General features: G+C 46.3%; 1 protein-coding gene across 1 annotated transcript in view; it reads left to right on the plus strand.

Annotated features, from left to right (window-relative positions):
* LOC144598975 (cell adhesion molecule DSCAM) overlaps nucleotides 1–15,343 on the plus strand; it is a 565,733-nt gene that overhangs the window by 508,047 nt on the left and 42,343 nt on the right. Inside the window, exon 26 of the mRNA XM_078409651.1 lies at nucleotides 1,256–1,546. Coding sequence (XP_078265777.1) covers nucleotides 1,256–1,546 — 291 coding nt within the window. The remainder of the gene's footprint in view (nucleotides 1–1,255; nucleotides 1,547–15,343) is intronic.

The raw sequence follows: 15,343 nt of genomic DNA on the forward strand, positions 1-15,343 counted from the left end.
AAACAGGAGATCCCGGAGAAAACCCACGCAGGTCATGGGGAGAACGTACAAACTCCCCTCACAGACAACACCCGTAGTCAGGATCGAACCCGTGTCCCTGATGCTGTGAGGCAGCAACTCTACCGCTGTGCCACAGTGACGCTGTAGAGGATTGATGTGAACCACTGCCATATTATGTCCAAGAACTGAGCTCATGGTATTGGCTTCCATGTTTCTGCTTGCGAACTCTGACAATCTAGTTCCCTTATTAGTAATCTAAGCTTTACCTGAAATGAAGCATAAGCCTGCTCCTTTATAGCCTGTGCAGATCCCAACCTAATAAGGCTGTTCTTAAAGAGGAAGCATGCCCTGCTTAAATAGGAAACATAAAGTATTCTTAAAAAATGGAAGGCACAATGTTCTTAAATGATGAATATACAATGTTTTTCAATGCAGAATAAAGTATTTTTTTAACAAGGGGGGGATATATCATTTCATAAGTGATAGGAGAAGAATTAGGCCATTCGGCCCATCAAGTCCACTCCACCATTCAATCATGGCTGATCTATCTTCCCCTCTCAACCCCATGCTCCTGCCTTCTCCCCATTCCATCTGACACCTGTACCAATCAAGAACCTATCCATCTCTGCCTTAGAAATATCCATTGGCGGCCACCACAGCCTTCTGTGGCAATGAATTCCACAAATATATAGTTCATAAAAGGGAGAACGTACAACATTCTTAAAAAGAGGGATACATGGGTCGGCACATGGATGTGTAGGGTCTGGAGGGATACGGATAATGCACAAACAAATAAGAGCTTGTCTTGGCATTGTGCTCAGCACACACATTGTGGGCCGAAGGGCCTGTTGCTGTGCTGTAATGTTCCGTGTTCTATGATCGTAAAAAGATAATTTACTGTCTTATAAAAGGAGAAACAATGACACAACAGAATAGACTTGGAGGGGTTGGAATCCAAGGCTTTGGTTTATTCTGCAAAAGGACATGATTTTTTTTAAATGATTAGAAATAATCTATCAATGGTGGGTGTATGGAACAAGCCGCCAGAGGAGGTAGTTGAGGCTGGGTCTTAACTTGAGGTTAGGAAACAGTTAGGACAGGTACATGGATAGGACAGGTTTGGACCAAGCGCAGGCAGGTGGGACTAGCGTGGCTGGGACATGTTGGGCGGTGTGGGCGAGTTGGGCCGGAGGATCTGTTTCCACGCTGTATTCACTCCGTGACTCTCGATGACAGTGATTCTGTCTCCCTGCAGAGCCACAGTTTGCCAAGGAGCAGGAGTTGTTTTCCAGCATCAACACCACGAGGATCAAGCTGAATCTGATCGGCTGGGCGGACGGCGGATGCCCCATCACCACGTTCACGCTGGAGCACCGGCCGTTCGGGACGGCCGCCTGGACCACGGCGCAGCGCACCACGCTGTCCAAGGCCTACATCCTGTACGACCTGCAGGAGGCCACATGGTACGAGCTGCAGATGAAGGTGTGCAACAGCGCCGGCTGTGCGGAGAAGCAGGCGGAGTTTGCTACCCCCAACGACGATGGGAGTGAGTACTTCCTTGGTGACCTAACGAATCCTATCTGCTGTACAAACGCAGCGGGACAGGCAGCACCTCTGCAGAGAAGGAATGGGTGGCGTTTCTTCACACGTCTCCCATTCTTTCTCTCCAGAGATGCTGAGTTACTCCAGCATTTTGTGTCTATCGTCTATTAAAACCGAAATCTGCAGTTCATTCCTGCACACTAATCCTATCAGCTGCCCATTGTCCGTACCTCCCTATCCCATGCCTATTCCTGTATCTGTCCAAATGCTACCTAAAAGTTTAGGTTTGGAGGGATATGGGGCATTTGCAGGCAGGAGGGACTAGTGTAGTTCATGAGTTCATGTGGGATAGGAGCGGAATTAGGCCATTCTGCCCATCGTCTTCTCCGCCATTCAATCATGGCTGATCTGTCGTTCCCTCTAAACCCCATTCTCGTGCCTTCTCCCCATGACCCATGCCACCTGTACTGGTCAAGAATAATACATAGAAGACTTGGGGATTGGAACCCATGGCTTTGGTAAATGGGGCATCTTGGTTGGCATGGGTAAGTTGGGCCGAAGGGCCTGTTTCCATGCTGTATGACTCTATGACCATGACTAAGTTGCTGTTGTGTCTGCTTCTGCTATCTGCCCTGGCAACATGTTCCAGGCACCTGCCACGCTTTGTGTGGGAAAAAAAGCACCTCACAAAAAAAGCATCCTGAGACTATGACCTCTTGTTCTCGGTCCGTGGCCAGGGAAATATCCTTTCCACTTCCTGAATGTCTAACCTTGTTAGCATTTTGTATGTTTTAACTCTCTTTCTTCGAAACGTCAGCGAATCCAATTGGAGATACGAATCTTAAGGAAAAAACGGAATGCTAGAGGAACTCAACATGTCAGACAGCATCTGTGGAGGGAAATAGGCAGACATGTTTCAGGTTGGGACTCGGAAGAATATGAAGGAAGGTCCCAACCCAAAACCTAGTCAATCTGATCTCTCCTCAATCTGTAAACCCACCATCCTAAATGAATCTTTGTTGAACCTTAGGTTAGTTTAGTTTAGAGATAAAGTACAGAAACAGGCCCTTCGGCCCACCGAGTTCACACCGACCAGCGATCCCCGCACACTAACACTATCCTACACACTCGGGACAATTTACAATTTTACCGAAGGCAATTAACCTACAAACCTGTACATCTTTGGAGTGTGGGAGGAAACCGGAGATCTCTGAGAATACCTAAGCTGGTCACGGGGAGAACGTACAAACTCCATGCGGACAGCACCCATAGTCAGGATCGATCCCGGGTCTCGGGCACTGAAAAGCAGTAGCTCTCACGCTACGCCACCATGCTGCCCTCTTTGGTCAGGTCAAAATTGCACAACGTACTCCAGGCGTGGTCTCAACAAGGCCCTGTATAAATGGAGCAAGAATGTGTTGCCCAGCCAGAAGGAACTGCAGATGCGGGAATCACCAAGTGCTGGCGTGACTCAGCGGGTCAGGCAGCATCTGTGGAGAGAATGAAGAGGTGATGTTTAGGGGCAGAATCCTTCTTCTTCAGACTGATTGTAGAAGGCGGGGGGGGGGGGGGGGAGGGGGGGGGCAGAAGGACGGAAAATAGGTGGAAGGCAGGACAAAGCCTGGCGAGTGATAGGTGGATACAGTAGTGGGGGGAGGTAGATTGGCAGATGGGTGGAGTAAGTGACAAAGGCTAGAGATGAAGAACGTATTGTCATTGGTTTAACTCCGTCGCTAATATTACGTTTGTGTCATTAATAACTGGTGATGAATTGAAAATGACTAAACTGAACAGTGTTTATGTTAGCTTTGGAACCTATTCCAGTTTCTTGCTCATTGGTCATTATTACGGCGCTGTTGGGTGGCATGTTTGTGTGAAAAAAATTGGTAACCATGTCTCCATACGAGAACAGAATTACTCTACCAAATATTTCATCCACTGTGAAGTGCGAAGGATGTCAGGGGTTATGGGGTGAAGGCAGGAGAATGGGCTTGGGAGGGAAAGAGAGATCCACCAAGATTGAATGGTGGAGGAGACTTATTCTGCTCCCAGAATCTATGAAAGTGCATTCTGAGGTTACGAGTTGCACTAATCAAATGGGATTTTCCTTTTTCCCTCTGAGATCTGACCCGTAGCCCAAAATAGACAATGGTCATAAATTACCATCATCTGTTTCAGATTGGCTGAGGAAAATACCTGAAAAATCTTTACGGCGAAATAGAAATTGTCTCTATTGGGAAATTACTTTTTTTTCTTTTTTATTGTGCAATTGCCCTATTGCCTCATGTTTCATTTCAATTTATGAGCTGTTGGCTGAAGCAGACAAAATGTTTCTCCAATAAACCTTTTCCAATCTATTGTTCATCATCGGCTGATATTGAGTGGACACTAGGCTGAGTGTCTAGGCATTGTGTTACTAGGCTGTGTAAGACCTCAGTAGACAACAAGGGTCAGCTCATATTGAGCTTGGCTGTTTAGTTTAGTTTAGTTTAGTTTAGTTTAGTTTAGTTTAGTTTAGTTTAGTTTAGTTTAGTTTAGTTTAGTTTAGTTTAGTTTAGTTTAGAGAAACAGCGCGGAAACAGGCCCTTCGGCCCACCGAGTCTGCGTCGAACAGCGATCCCCGCACACGAACACTATCCTACACACTAGAGACAATTTTACAATCTTTACTAAAGCCAATTAACCTACAAACCTGTACGTCTTTGGAGTATGGGAGGAAACCGGAGCTATTGAGGGCGTGCAGCGTAGGTTCACTAGGTTAATTCCCGGAATGGCGGGACTGTCGTATGTTGAAAGGCTGGAGCAATTAGGCTTGTATACACTGGAATTTAAAAGGATGAGGGGGGATCTTATTGAAACATATAAGATAATTAGGGGATTGGACACATTAGAGGCAGGAAACATGTTCCCAATGTTGGGGGAGTCCAGAACAAGGGGCCACAGTTTAAGAATAAGGGGTAGGCCATTTAGAACGGAGATGAGGAAGAACTTTTTCAGTCAGCGAGTGGTGAGGGTGTAGAATTCTCTGCCTCAGAAGGCAGTGGAGGCCAGTTCGTTGGATGCTTTCAAGAGAGAGCTGGATAGAGCTCTTAAGGATAACGGAGTGAGGGGTTATGGGGAGAAGGCAGGAATGGGGTACTGATTGAGAGTGATCAGCCATGATCGCATTGAATGGCGGTGCTGGCTCGAAGGGCTGAATGGCCTACTCCTGCACCTATTGTCTATTGTCTATTGTCACCCGGAGAAAACCCACGCCGGTCACGGGGAGAACGTACAAACTCCGTACAGACAAGCACACGTAGTCAGGATCGAGTCTGGCTCTCTGGTGCTGTAAGGCAGCAACTCCACTGAGGATTAAATTATCACAAGTATCTCATTCTGATTGACAATTTGCTTGACTTCTTTATCCCAACATGTATCCAGGACACAGGGTCTTTGTCATGACAAAATGGTTCGGTTTAGTTTATTGTCACGTGTACCGAGGTACAGTGAAAAGCTTCTGTTGGGCCCCCTGTGTTTTAGTCATGTGCATTTAGGTTTTGGGAGGGGAAAGAACATAAGTTCAGACAGGACACGAAGGAGAGATTATAAAAGAATGATAGAAACAAAGAACTGTAGATGCTGGTTTATAAAATAAGACACAAAAAGTGCTGGAGTAACTCAATGGGTCAGGCAACATCTCTGGAGAACTTGGATGGGTGACGTTTTGGATCAGGGCCCTTCTTCAGACCCAAAATGCTACTCATCCAAGACTGACTGACCCATTGAGTTAAGTCGGCGTTTGTGTCCTTTTTATTTGTAAACCAGCATCTGCAGTTCCTTTTTTCTACATAGGTTCAGATAGGTTTTTTTTAAACAACAGTAATGAAAGCATCCAACCTTCTAACGCTGAGATAGTCGGTGTTGTCCTCTCCCCTACCAACCTGTCCCACAGTTACGCCAGCAGAATGACGTGGAGAGGATGTTTCCACTAGTGGGAGAGTCTGGGACCAGAGGTCATCGTCTCAGAATTAAAGGACATTTCTTCAGAAAGGAGATAAGGAGGAATCCCTTTAGTCGGATAATTGCTAATCTGTGGAATTCATTACCACAGAAAGCTGTGGAGGCCAAGTCAATGGATATTTTTAAGGCGGAGAAACATAGATTCTTGATTAGTACGGGTGTCAGAGGTCATGGGGAGAAGGCAGGAGAAGGCAGGAGAATGGGGTTAGGAGGGAGCGATAGATCAGTCATGATTGAATGGCGGAGTGGACTTGATGGGGCGAATGGCCTAATTCTGCTTCCATCACTTATGAACTTATGAAAGTTAGTGGGCTTGCCATTGACTAAATGGAAGCCGCAACCATCAGGAATTTCTGGTGACTGCCTTCATGCTGTCGGTCCTGCCATCTTATTTCTTAAGTTGACGCAGGAGACCATTCAACACATTAAATCCTAGACAGGTCTCACCAGAGCAGTCCCATCAGTGTCATTCCCCCTCCTAGTGTTACTTTGTAGTACAGTGATATCAAGATGGTAGAGGTGGCCACTCATTGCTTTGAAACTTTGGATCAAGATAGAAGAGGAATGAATGTGTTACAATGGAATTCCAACCCAGATTCTGTTTCCCTGAACCTTTGCACATGACTGAAGTACCTTTCCAGCCCCAAGAATTTCAAGGTGGTAAGTATATAAACCTATGAGAGGCATAGATAGGGTGGACAGTCAGAACCTATTTCCCAATGTGGGAAGGATGAGAGGCCACTGCATTAGGGGTGTGAGGGAAAAAAATGGAAGGAAATAAGCTGGGCAAGTTTTTGTTTTGTTTTCCATAGCTGGAATTTGCTGCCAGGGTTGATGGTGGAGGCAGATACGATAGTGACGATCCACCTACAAACCTGCGCATCCTTGAGATGTGGAAAAACCCAGAGCACCCGGGGAAAAACGCAGAGGTAGAGTAACTGCCTTACAGCGCCAGAGACCCGGGTCCCAGGTTCGATCCTGACCACGGGTGCTGCCTGTATGAAATATGTACGTTCTCCCCGTGGATTTTCTCCGAGATCTTCGGTTTCCTCCCACACTCCAAAGACGTACAGGTTTGTAGGTTCATTGGCTTGGTGTAAGTGTAAATTGTCCCTAGTGAGCGTAGGATAGTGTTAGTATGAGGGAATCGCTGGTCATTGCAGACTCAGTGGACTGAAGGGCCCCTTTCCGTGCTGTATCTCTGAACTAAACTCCAAAGACGTATAGGTTTGTAGGTTAATTGGTTTGGTGTAAATGTAATTTGTCCCCAATGCGCATAGGATAGTGTTAAAGTGTGGGGATCGCTGGTCGGCGCGGGCGCGGTGGACCGAAGTTGCCTGTTTCCGCGGTGCATCTTGAAAACTAAACGAAACTAAACATCACCAGAGGTCAGCATCGAACCCGGGTCTCCGGTGCAGCGAGGCAGCTGCTCTACCAGCTGCGCCACTGTGCCGCACGAGTGAGGCTCGACATCTGGCAAGATGCAACCTCCCAATGAGAATAGATGTCCCTCCATCCCTCGCCCACACCCATTGTGCCTCAATGCTTCTCTGTGTGAAGGGTTTGAATCAGACTAATGTCCTGTCCGTGTAATCTAGCACGTTCATGATGTGAGCCACTTCAAGGATGTTGTGGATGTAAAACTAGATTGTCTCGTGTGCCGTTAGACATGTAGGCGAAGTATTTATTATAATGTTTAAATTGTCTTGGAACGCAGCCAAGACGCTATACTCCAAACAGCGCTTTTTATTCTGTGGGAGATCGTTTTACCAACACTCAAAGTCTTGGCAGAAGCGCTGATGTTGACACTGATTCCTCTACTCCACAGGACCAAAAAATCTGTTCTTTTTGGCAGTGCATAAATATTCACATCCTAATTTAACTCTCCTGTTGCCTCTTGAAAGCAGCGTAGCATGAAGAACGAGTTTAGTTTAGTTTAGTTTAGAGATACAGCGCAGAAGCAGGCCCTTCGGCCCACCGAGTCCACGCCGACCAGCGATCCCCGCACACTAACTCGATCCTGCACACACCAGGGACAATTTACAGTGAAACCATGCCAATTAACCTACAAACCCGTATGTCTTTATAGACAATAGACAATAGGTGCAGGAGTAGGCCATTCGGCCCTTCGAGCCATCACCGCCATTCAATGTGATCATGGCTGATCATTCTCAATCAGTACCCCGTTCCTGCCTTCTTTGGAGTATGGGCACAAAAGGCCGGAGTAACTCAGCGGGACAGGCGACATCTCTGGAGAGAAGGAATGGGTGGCGTTTCGGGTCGAGGCCTTTCTTCACAGACTGAGAGTCAGGGAAGAGGGAAACTGGAGATACGGAAGGGGACAAAGAGAATGAAAGGTGTGAAAAGGACAGATCAAAGCAGACGATGGTCAAGGAAATGAAGAATGGTTGACTGTTGGCTGAGGGGAAGGCGACAACGAGGCAAACAAGCAGTAAAACTAATCAGGAGGACGGTGAAACCAGTTGGAGAACTAGTGTGGGGGAGAGATGGAAAGCAAGGGTGACTTCAAAATTCATACCGAAGATAGACACAAAAAGCTGGAGTAACTCAGCGGGACAGGCATTATCTCTGGATAGAAGGAATTGGTGGCATTTTGGGTCGAGACCCTTCTTTAGACTTCAAAATTCCTACCACTGGGTTATTAGCTGCCCAAGCGAAATATGAGGCGCTGTTCCTCCATTTTGCGTTGGGCCTCACTCTGACAGTGGAGGAGGCCCCTGGACAGAGAGATCGGTGTGGGAACGGGAAGGTGAGTTAAAGTGTTAGATATTTATGCTTGCTGGGAATGAAAGAAGCTTTCCCAGATTGTGCCATTAAGACTCCGTTATAGTCAGTGAACCCATATATTACGAGGTAATGGTGTATCATTACCAGGGCACATATATTACGGAGAAACAGCACGCCTTGATATATTATGATGATTGAACTCCTGTGTAATACAGTGGAATAACACAGCCTTATATATTGCAAGTAAATTGCTCAACAGGCCACCGCAGATCAGAGTTTCCTCTCAGTGATTCATCCCCCATTACTTCAGTCGCAGTGCTATGGAAACTCCATTTATGTGCTCAAAAGTGATTTGTGATTGTGGCTCGGGAAACACAATGGGACAGTTAACGAGGAAATTCACCTCAACCGTCACTTGGGTAGGTCAGGGTTCAGGGGGATACGGGCCAAACGCAGGCAGGTGGGACTAGTGTAGCTGGGACATCTTGGCCGGTGTGGGCAAGTTGGGCCGAAGGGCCTGTTTCTATGCTCTATGACTCGATGAGTCAACGGGCGGCACGGTGGCACAGCAGTGGAGTTGCTGCCTTACAGTGTCAGACTCGATGACTCAACGGGCCTTGCAGCATCAGAGACCCAGATTCGATCCTGACCGCGGGTGCTGTCTGTACGGGCATTGTACGTTCTCCCTGTGACCTGCGTGGGATTCACTAGGATCTCCGATTACATAGAAAAGTAGAAACATAGAAAATAGGAGCAGGAGAAGGCCATTTGGCCCTTCGAGCCAGCACCGCCATTCATTGTGATCATGGCTGATCATGCACAACCAGTAACCCGTGCCTGCCTTCTCCCCATATCCCTTGAATCCGCTAGCCCCTTGAGCTCTATCTATCTATCGGTTTCCTCCCACACTCCAAAGACGTCTGGTTTCTAGGCTAATTGCCTTGGTAGAATTGTAAATTATCCCTAGTGTGTAGGATAGTGTTAGTGTCTGGGGATCGCTGGTCGGCGCGGACTCAGTGTGCCATTCAGTTTAGTTTATTGTCACGTGTACCAAGGTACGGTGAAAAGCTTTTGTTGTGTGCTAACACGTCAACGGAAAGACAATGCATGATTACAATCGAGCAATTTACAGAAATAGATAGAAGAAATGTTGCTGTAGGAGTAGAGATTTAGACGTGTGGAGCTATTGTAATATGTGATTGTAGATCTGCAAATAGTTGCCTGGGTTGGGCGCCATCTTGGAAGCACGATACAAAGTCTGACGGTCACCAATGAGATAGATAGTAGCTCAAGACTGCTCTCTAGTCGTTGGTAGGATGGTCCAGTTGCCTGATAACAGCTGGAAAGAAATTGTCCCTGATTCCGGAGGTGTGCGTTTCCACACTTCTACACCTCTTGCCTGATGGGAGAGGGGAGAAGAGGGAATGGTCACATATTCAAGTCAAGTCAAGTCAAATTTATTTGTCACATACACATACACGATGTGCAGTGAAATGAAAGTGGCAATGCCTGCGGGTTGTGCACAAAAAGAATTACAGTTACAGCATATAAATAAAGTTAATAAGTTACTATTAGTGTCGACAAAAATTTAGTCTCTGGGGTTATAAAAGTTGACAGTCCTGATGGCCTGTGGGAAGAAACTCCGTCTCATCCTCTCCGTTTTCACAGCGTGACAGCGGAGGCATTTGCCTGATCGTAGCATCTGGAACAGTCCGTTACTGGGGTGGCAGGGGTCCCTCATGATCTTGCTTGCACTGGATCTGCACCTCCTGATGTATAGGTCCTGCAGGGGGACGAGTGTAGTTCCCATGGTGCGTTCTGCCGAATGCACTACTCTCTGCAGGGCCATCCTGTCCTGGGCAGAGCTGTTCCCAAACCAGACTGTAATGTTGCCGGACAGGATGCTCTCTACAGCCCCAGAGTAGAAGCAATGAAGGATCCTCAAAGACACTCTGAATTTCCTCAGTTGCCTAAGGTGGTAAAGGCGCTGCTTAGCCTTACCCACCAGTGCGGCAATGCGCGTTGCCCACGTCAGATCCTCTGCGATGCGGACTCCCAAGTATTAAAAACTGCTCACCCTATCCACAATAGACCCATTTATCTCCAGTGGCGTGTACGTCCTTGGATGTTTAGCCCTTCTGAAGTCCACAATCAGCTCCTTTGTTTTAGTGACATTCAAGAGGAGGCTATTGTCCTCCTCTTGTGTGTCCTTATGCTCTTATTAGGTTTGTGCAAGGCTGAGACAGACAGATTATTGAACAGTGGGAGATCAAAGGTTATGTGTTCAGACAGAAAAAATGGAACTGTGGGCAACAATGATAGTGGCAATGGCCAGTGAAGCAAGGAGCAGTCTTGGGATAGACACAGAATGCTGGAGTAACTCAGCGGGCTAGGCAGCACCTCAAGAGAGAAGGAATGGGTGACGTTTTCGGGTCGAGACCCTTCTTCGCACTTCTCGACCCGAAATGTTACCCATTCCTTCTCTCCAGAGAAGCTGCCTGACCCGCTGAGTTACTTCAGCATTCTGTGTCTATCTTCGGTGCAAACTAGCATCTGCAGTTCCTTCCTACACGAGCAGTCTTGGGCACCTCTGAGGCAAACTCCTGCCCCTATTTTCTTATCTTCTTACATGGGCCGGCTACATTCAATGCATCCTGAATCTTGCTACCACAGTGGATGCAATACCATGTGAAAAATCCACCATGTAAATCGATACTCAACCTTTCCCAGGCCCAGCAACCAAAGTGAAGAAGGTATCAAGAAGACTTGAATTCGTAACATTCCCAGTTTAAGCTGCAAGAAGATTTCATGTGGTGAAAAATTGTCGACCAGTAGAAATCCCCATGGTTGCTACAAGTGCAGTATCTAATAAAACGAAAATAACAACATCCATTAATTTTGATCAGCAGAAAGAATATTTTCTAAAATGATCAGAATTCAGTACATGGATTAGAGCATTTCCCATGTCTTTTCCGATGAAAAGATACCTTTTATTTCTATCCAGGACTTAAATACTGTTTATTAGCTTGTGTTTCTATGGTTACGGAGAGTGCAACTAAATTGTTTTAAATGTCAACACTCTACAATGCTCCTTCAGTATGGAGCTCTTGAGAAAACAATTTAATTCCACCTATAAATCATACAGCTCGAAGATTATTACATTGTTCAAGTCATCCTAACAAATGTTATCTCTTTTATTTCTGCAACAAAAAAATCCTCTATAACGCAGTGTCAATGGAACGGCACCGTAGTAATCTATTGAAAAATTAAAAATTAAAAATTTAAAACGTTGAAAAGGGGCACCATCTTTATTCATTAAAAAAATGATCTCCAAGATAATGAATTCTCAAACATCAAATTTGATTGTGGTACAAAAATTAGTTTGAGCAAGTCGGTAACCATTTTATAGTTTGCTGTGAATCGTTACAATGGTGCTTTAGAAAATAGATGCAGGTGTAGGCCATTCGGCCCTTCGAGCCAGCACCGCCTTTCAATATGATCATGGCTGATCATCCAAAATCAGTACCCCGTTCCTGCATTTTCCCCATATACCTTGATTCCGTTAGCCCGAAGAGCTAAATCTAACTCTCTCTTGAAAACATCCAGTAAATTGGCCTCCACTGCTTTCTGTGGCAGAGAATTCCACAGATTCACAACTCTCTGGCCGAAAAAGATTTTCCTCATCTCAGTCCTAAATGCCTACCCCTTATTCTTAAACTGACCCCTGGTTCTGGACTCCCCCAACATGGGAAACATTTTTCCTGCATCTAGCCTGTCCAATCCTTTAAGAATCCCCCTCTCATCCTTCTAAATTCCAGTGAATACAAGCCCAGTCGACCCATTCTTTCATTATATGTCAGTCCCGCCATCCCTTTAGAGCTAGCACTTTTGAACTACATATTTCTTGGAAGCTTTTCTGAAAGGCCGAATCAATGTAGAGGTTTATGGCTTTAAAGGGAATGAGTCATTGTTTACTGTGGTCTCACGGGACCAGGGTTGATGGGCGGTTAGACCACTTCAGGCCGAGTTGACGGGTATGTGAGGAGCATAAAATATGTAGGAAGGAACTGCAGATGCTGCTTCACACCGATGATAGACATAAAATGCAGGAGTAACTCAGCGGGTCAGGCAGCATCTCTGGAGAAAAGGAATAGGTGATGTTTCAGATTGAGTCTGAAGAAGGGTTTCAACCCGAAATGTCACCTATTCCTTTTTCCTCAGAGATGCAGCCTGTCCCGCTGAGTTATTCCAGCATTTTGTGACTATCTTCAGCATAAAATGGGATTTATGTTGGCTGTCGGGTGTTCGGCATTGTCTTAGTGGGCTGAAAAATCCAACTCTGCGCTTCACAACCTTATGATGTGAAAATACTTCAGGGTTTCCAAAGAGGGTTGGAAATTTCCTCTCTGCGCAACATTCCAGGCTGATTCTACAGTGTTGCAGGCCTTAGGTACAGTATTGTTGAAGATGCCCTAACTTGAGTGAGATGGTCAAATCAAATGCCCACCTATCTGTATCAATGATGATCAAAGATCCTTAAGATATTATTCAACCAGACGGTACTCATTAAGTGAATAATAAGATTCTGTTCACAAAATGCTGGAGTAACTCAGCAGGTCAGGTAGCATCTCAGGAGAGAAGGAATGGGTGACGTTTCAGGTCGAGACCCTTCTTCAAACTGATAAGATTCTGTTGTTATTTTTTGACAACAGATTGATGACTAAATATTAACCAGGACAGGGATAAATAACACCTTGCTCTTTAACATGATGCTTTATGATTGTTTATGTGTACCAGAGAGGGAGAGGGAGAGGGAGAGGGAGAGGGAGAGGGAGAGGGAGAGGGAGAGGGAGAGGGAGAGGGAGAGGGAGAGGGAGAGGGAGAGGGAGAGGGAGAGGGAGAGGGAGAGGGAGAGGGAGAGGGAGAGGGAGAGGGAGAGGGAGAGGGAGAGGGAGAGGGAGAGGGAGAGGGAGAGGGAGAGGGAGAGGGAGAGGGAGAGGGGGAGGGAGAGGGGGAGGGGGAGAGGGAGAGGGAGAGAGGAGAACATCACTATTATTTCCTTATGGCATAGAAGGAGGCCATTCGGCCCATTGCATCAATGCCAATTATTTTCCCCGTAATGCCTTCTCCCTACATTCCCATCAGTTCCAGTACTCATCCACACACTAGAGATACAAAGGCTAATTAAACGCCAATTCTCACATCTTTGGGATGTGGGAGGAAATCGGAGACCCATATGGTCACAGGGAGAACATGCAAACTCCACATAGTTAGCAGCAGAGGTCAGGATTGAACCCAGGTTGCTGGAGCTGTGAAGACACGCCGTAATGCCAACTTTCCGAAAGACAGTCCCTGCAATGCGCGGGGAAAACCCACGCAGTCACGGGGAGAACGTACAAACTCCGTACAGACAGCACCCGTAGTCGGAATCGATCCCGGGTCTCTGGCTATGTAAGGCAGCGACTCTACCGCTTCGCCAATGTGCCGCCCCATATTGTACGTGACGCTTTGTTTAAGCTGAATCATCATCTTTCTGATTTGTTGGCATTTGTTCTACTCGTGGATTCCACCATCCAAGTCAAATCATGCCTGATCTGTTTTTTGTCAGGCAACAACTCCTAATAACCTTACCTGAGAAAATGTCAGACTGGCTCCAACAGATTTAAGGAGAGAGTGGAGTGGGCCAGATCTCCATTTCCTAGATATTATTTGCAAAGAACTGGCTCTTCATTTTAAGATTAAGCTCCATCATACACCCCGTTACTCAGAATGACCCTTCTATCGTATGAAGGAGGTTGAGATGTTTCAACGATGTATTTGGGTCCTGAACAGAACTGATTCTTCATTGAGTTCATAAATTAATTGAGTTCATAAGTTGGGCCCTTCAGCCCAACTTGCCCACACCGGCCAACGTGTCCCAGCTACACTAGTCCCACCTACCCGCATTTGGTCCATATCCCTCCGAACCTGTCCTATCCATGTACCTGTCTAACTGTTTCTTAGCTTGTTCTATACACCCACCACCCTTTGTGTGAAAAAGTTACCCCTCAGATTCCTATTAAATCTTCTCCCCTTCACCTTAAAGCTATGTCCTCTGGACCTCAGTTCACCCAGAGACTCTATGCACCTACCAGATCTATTCCTCCCATGATTTTATACACAATAAGTTCATAAGTTCTAGGAACAGAATTAGGCCATTCAGCCCGTCAAGTCTACTCCATCATTCAATCATGGCTGATCTATCTTAACCTCTCGGCTCCATTCTCTTGCCTTCTCCCCATAACCCCTGACGCATGTACTAATTTAGAATCTGTCAATCTCCGTCTCAAACATATCCGTCGATGTGGCCCCCATAGCCGTCTGTGGCAATGAATTTCATTAATGAGTTATCATAAAGTGATCTGTCTGGGAGAAAACCGATATTGTGCCACGCAGTGGAGAATAAAAACTTTAATTTTGCCACCTTGTGTCGATCTTTGGCATAAAATGGGAGTTACGTTAAAGGCTGTTGGCTGTCCGGCATTGTCTTGACGGGCCGAAAAATCCAATTTTGCGCTGTGTAACCCTACGATCTGAAAATGCTTCAGGGTTTCCAAAGAGGATTGGAAATATCCTCAGTGCTCAACATTGGAGGCTGATATCGCAGTGCTGCACGCCTAATGTGCAGCAATAACTTTAACTGATTGTATGCTGTGTTGTCACCTTCCCCTCTACTAACAATGAACCATTCTACATTTCCTTATCAGCATCTCATGGAGCTGTCGATTTCACACCTTACCCGGCCATGTCTCTAGACCCCCCCCCTCCCCTGACTCTCAGTCTGAAGGAGGGTCTCGGCCCGAAACATCACCCATTTCTTCCCTCCTGAGATGCAGCCTGTCCCGCTGAGTTACTCCAGCATTTTGTAGAGTAATCTTCGGTGACGACCGGAGATTGCACAATCTCAGACATCTTCAATGTAGACCAGAATCTGCATTGGAGATGTGACCTTTGGTGTAGACCATCCTCCGCAGTTCCTTCCCACACGCTAACCTCAACATCTTTGCTTGCC

The sequence above is a fragment of the Rhinoraja longicauda genome, chromosome 12 (genome assembly GCF_053455715.1).
Source record: "Rhinoraja longicauda isolate Sanriku21f chromosome 12, sRhiLon1.1, whole genome shotgun sequence".
Taxonomy (NCBI): domain Eukaryota; kingdom Metazoa; phylum Chordata; class Chondrichthyes; order Rajiformes; family Arhynchobatidae; genus Rhinoraja; species Rhinoraja longicauda.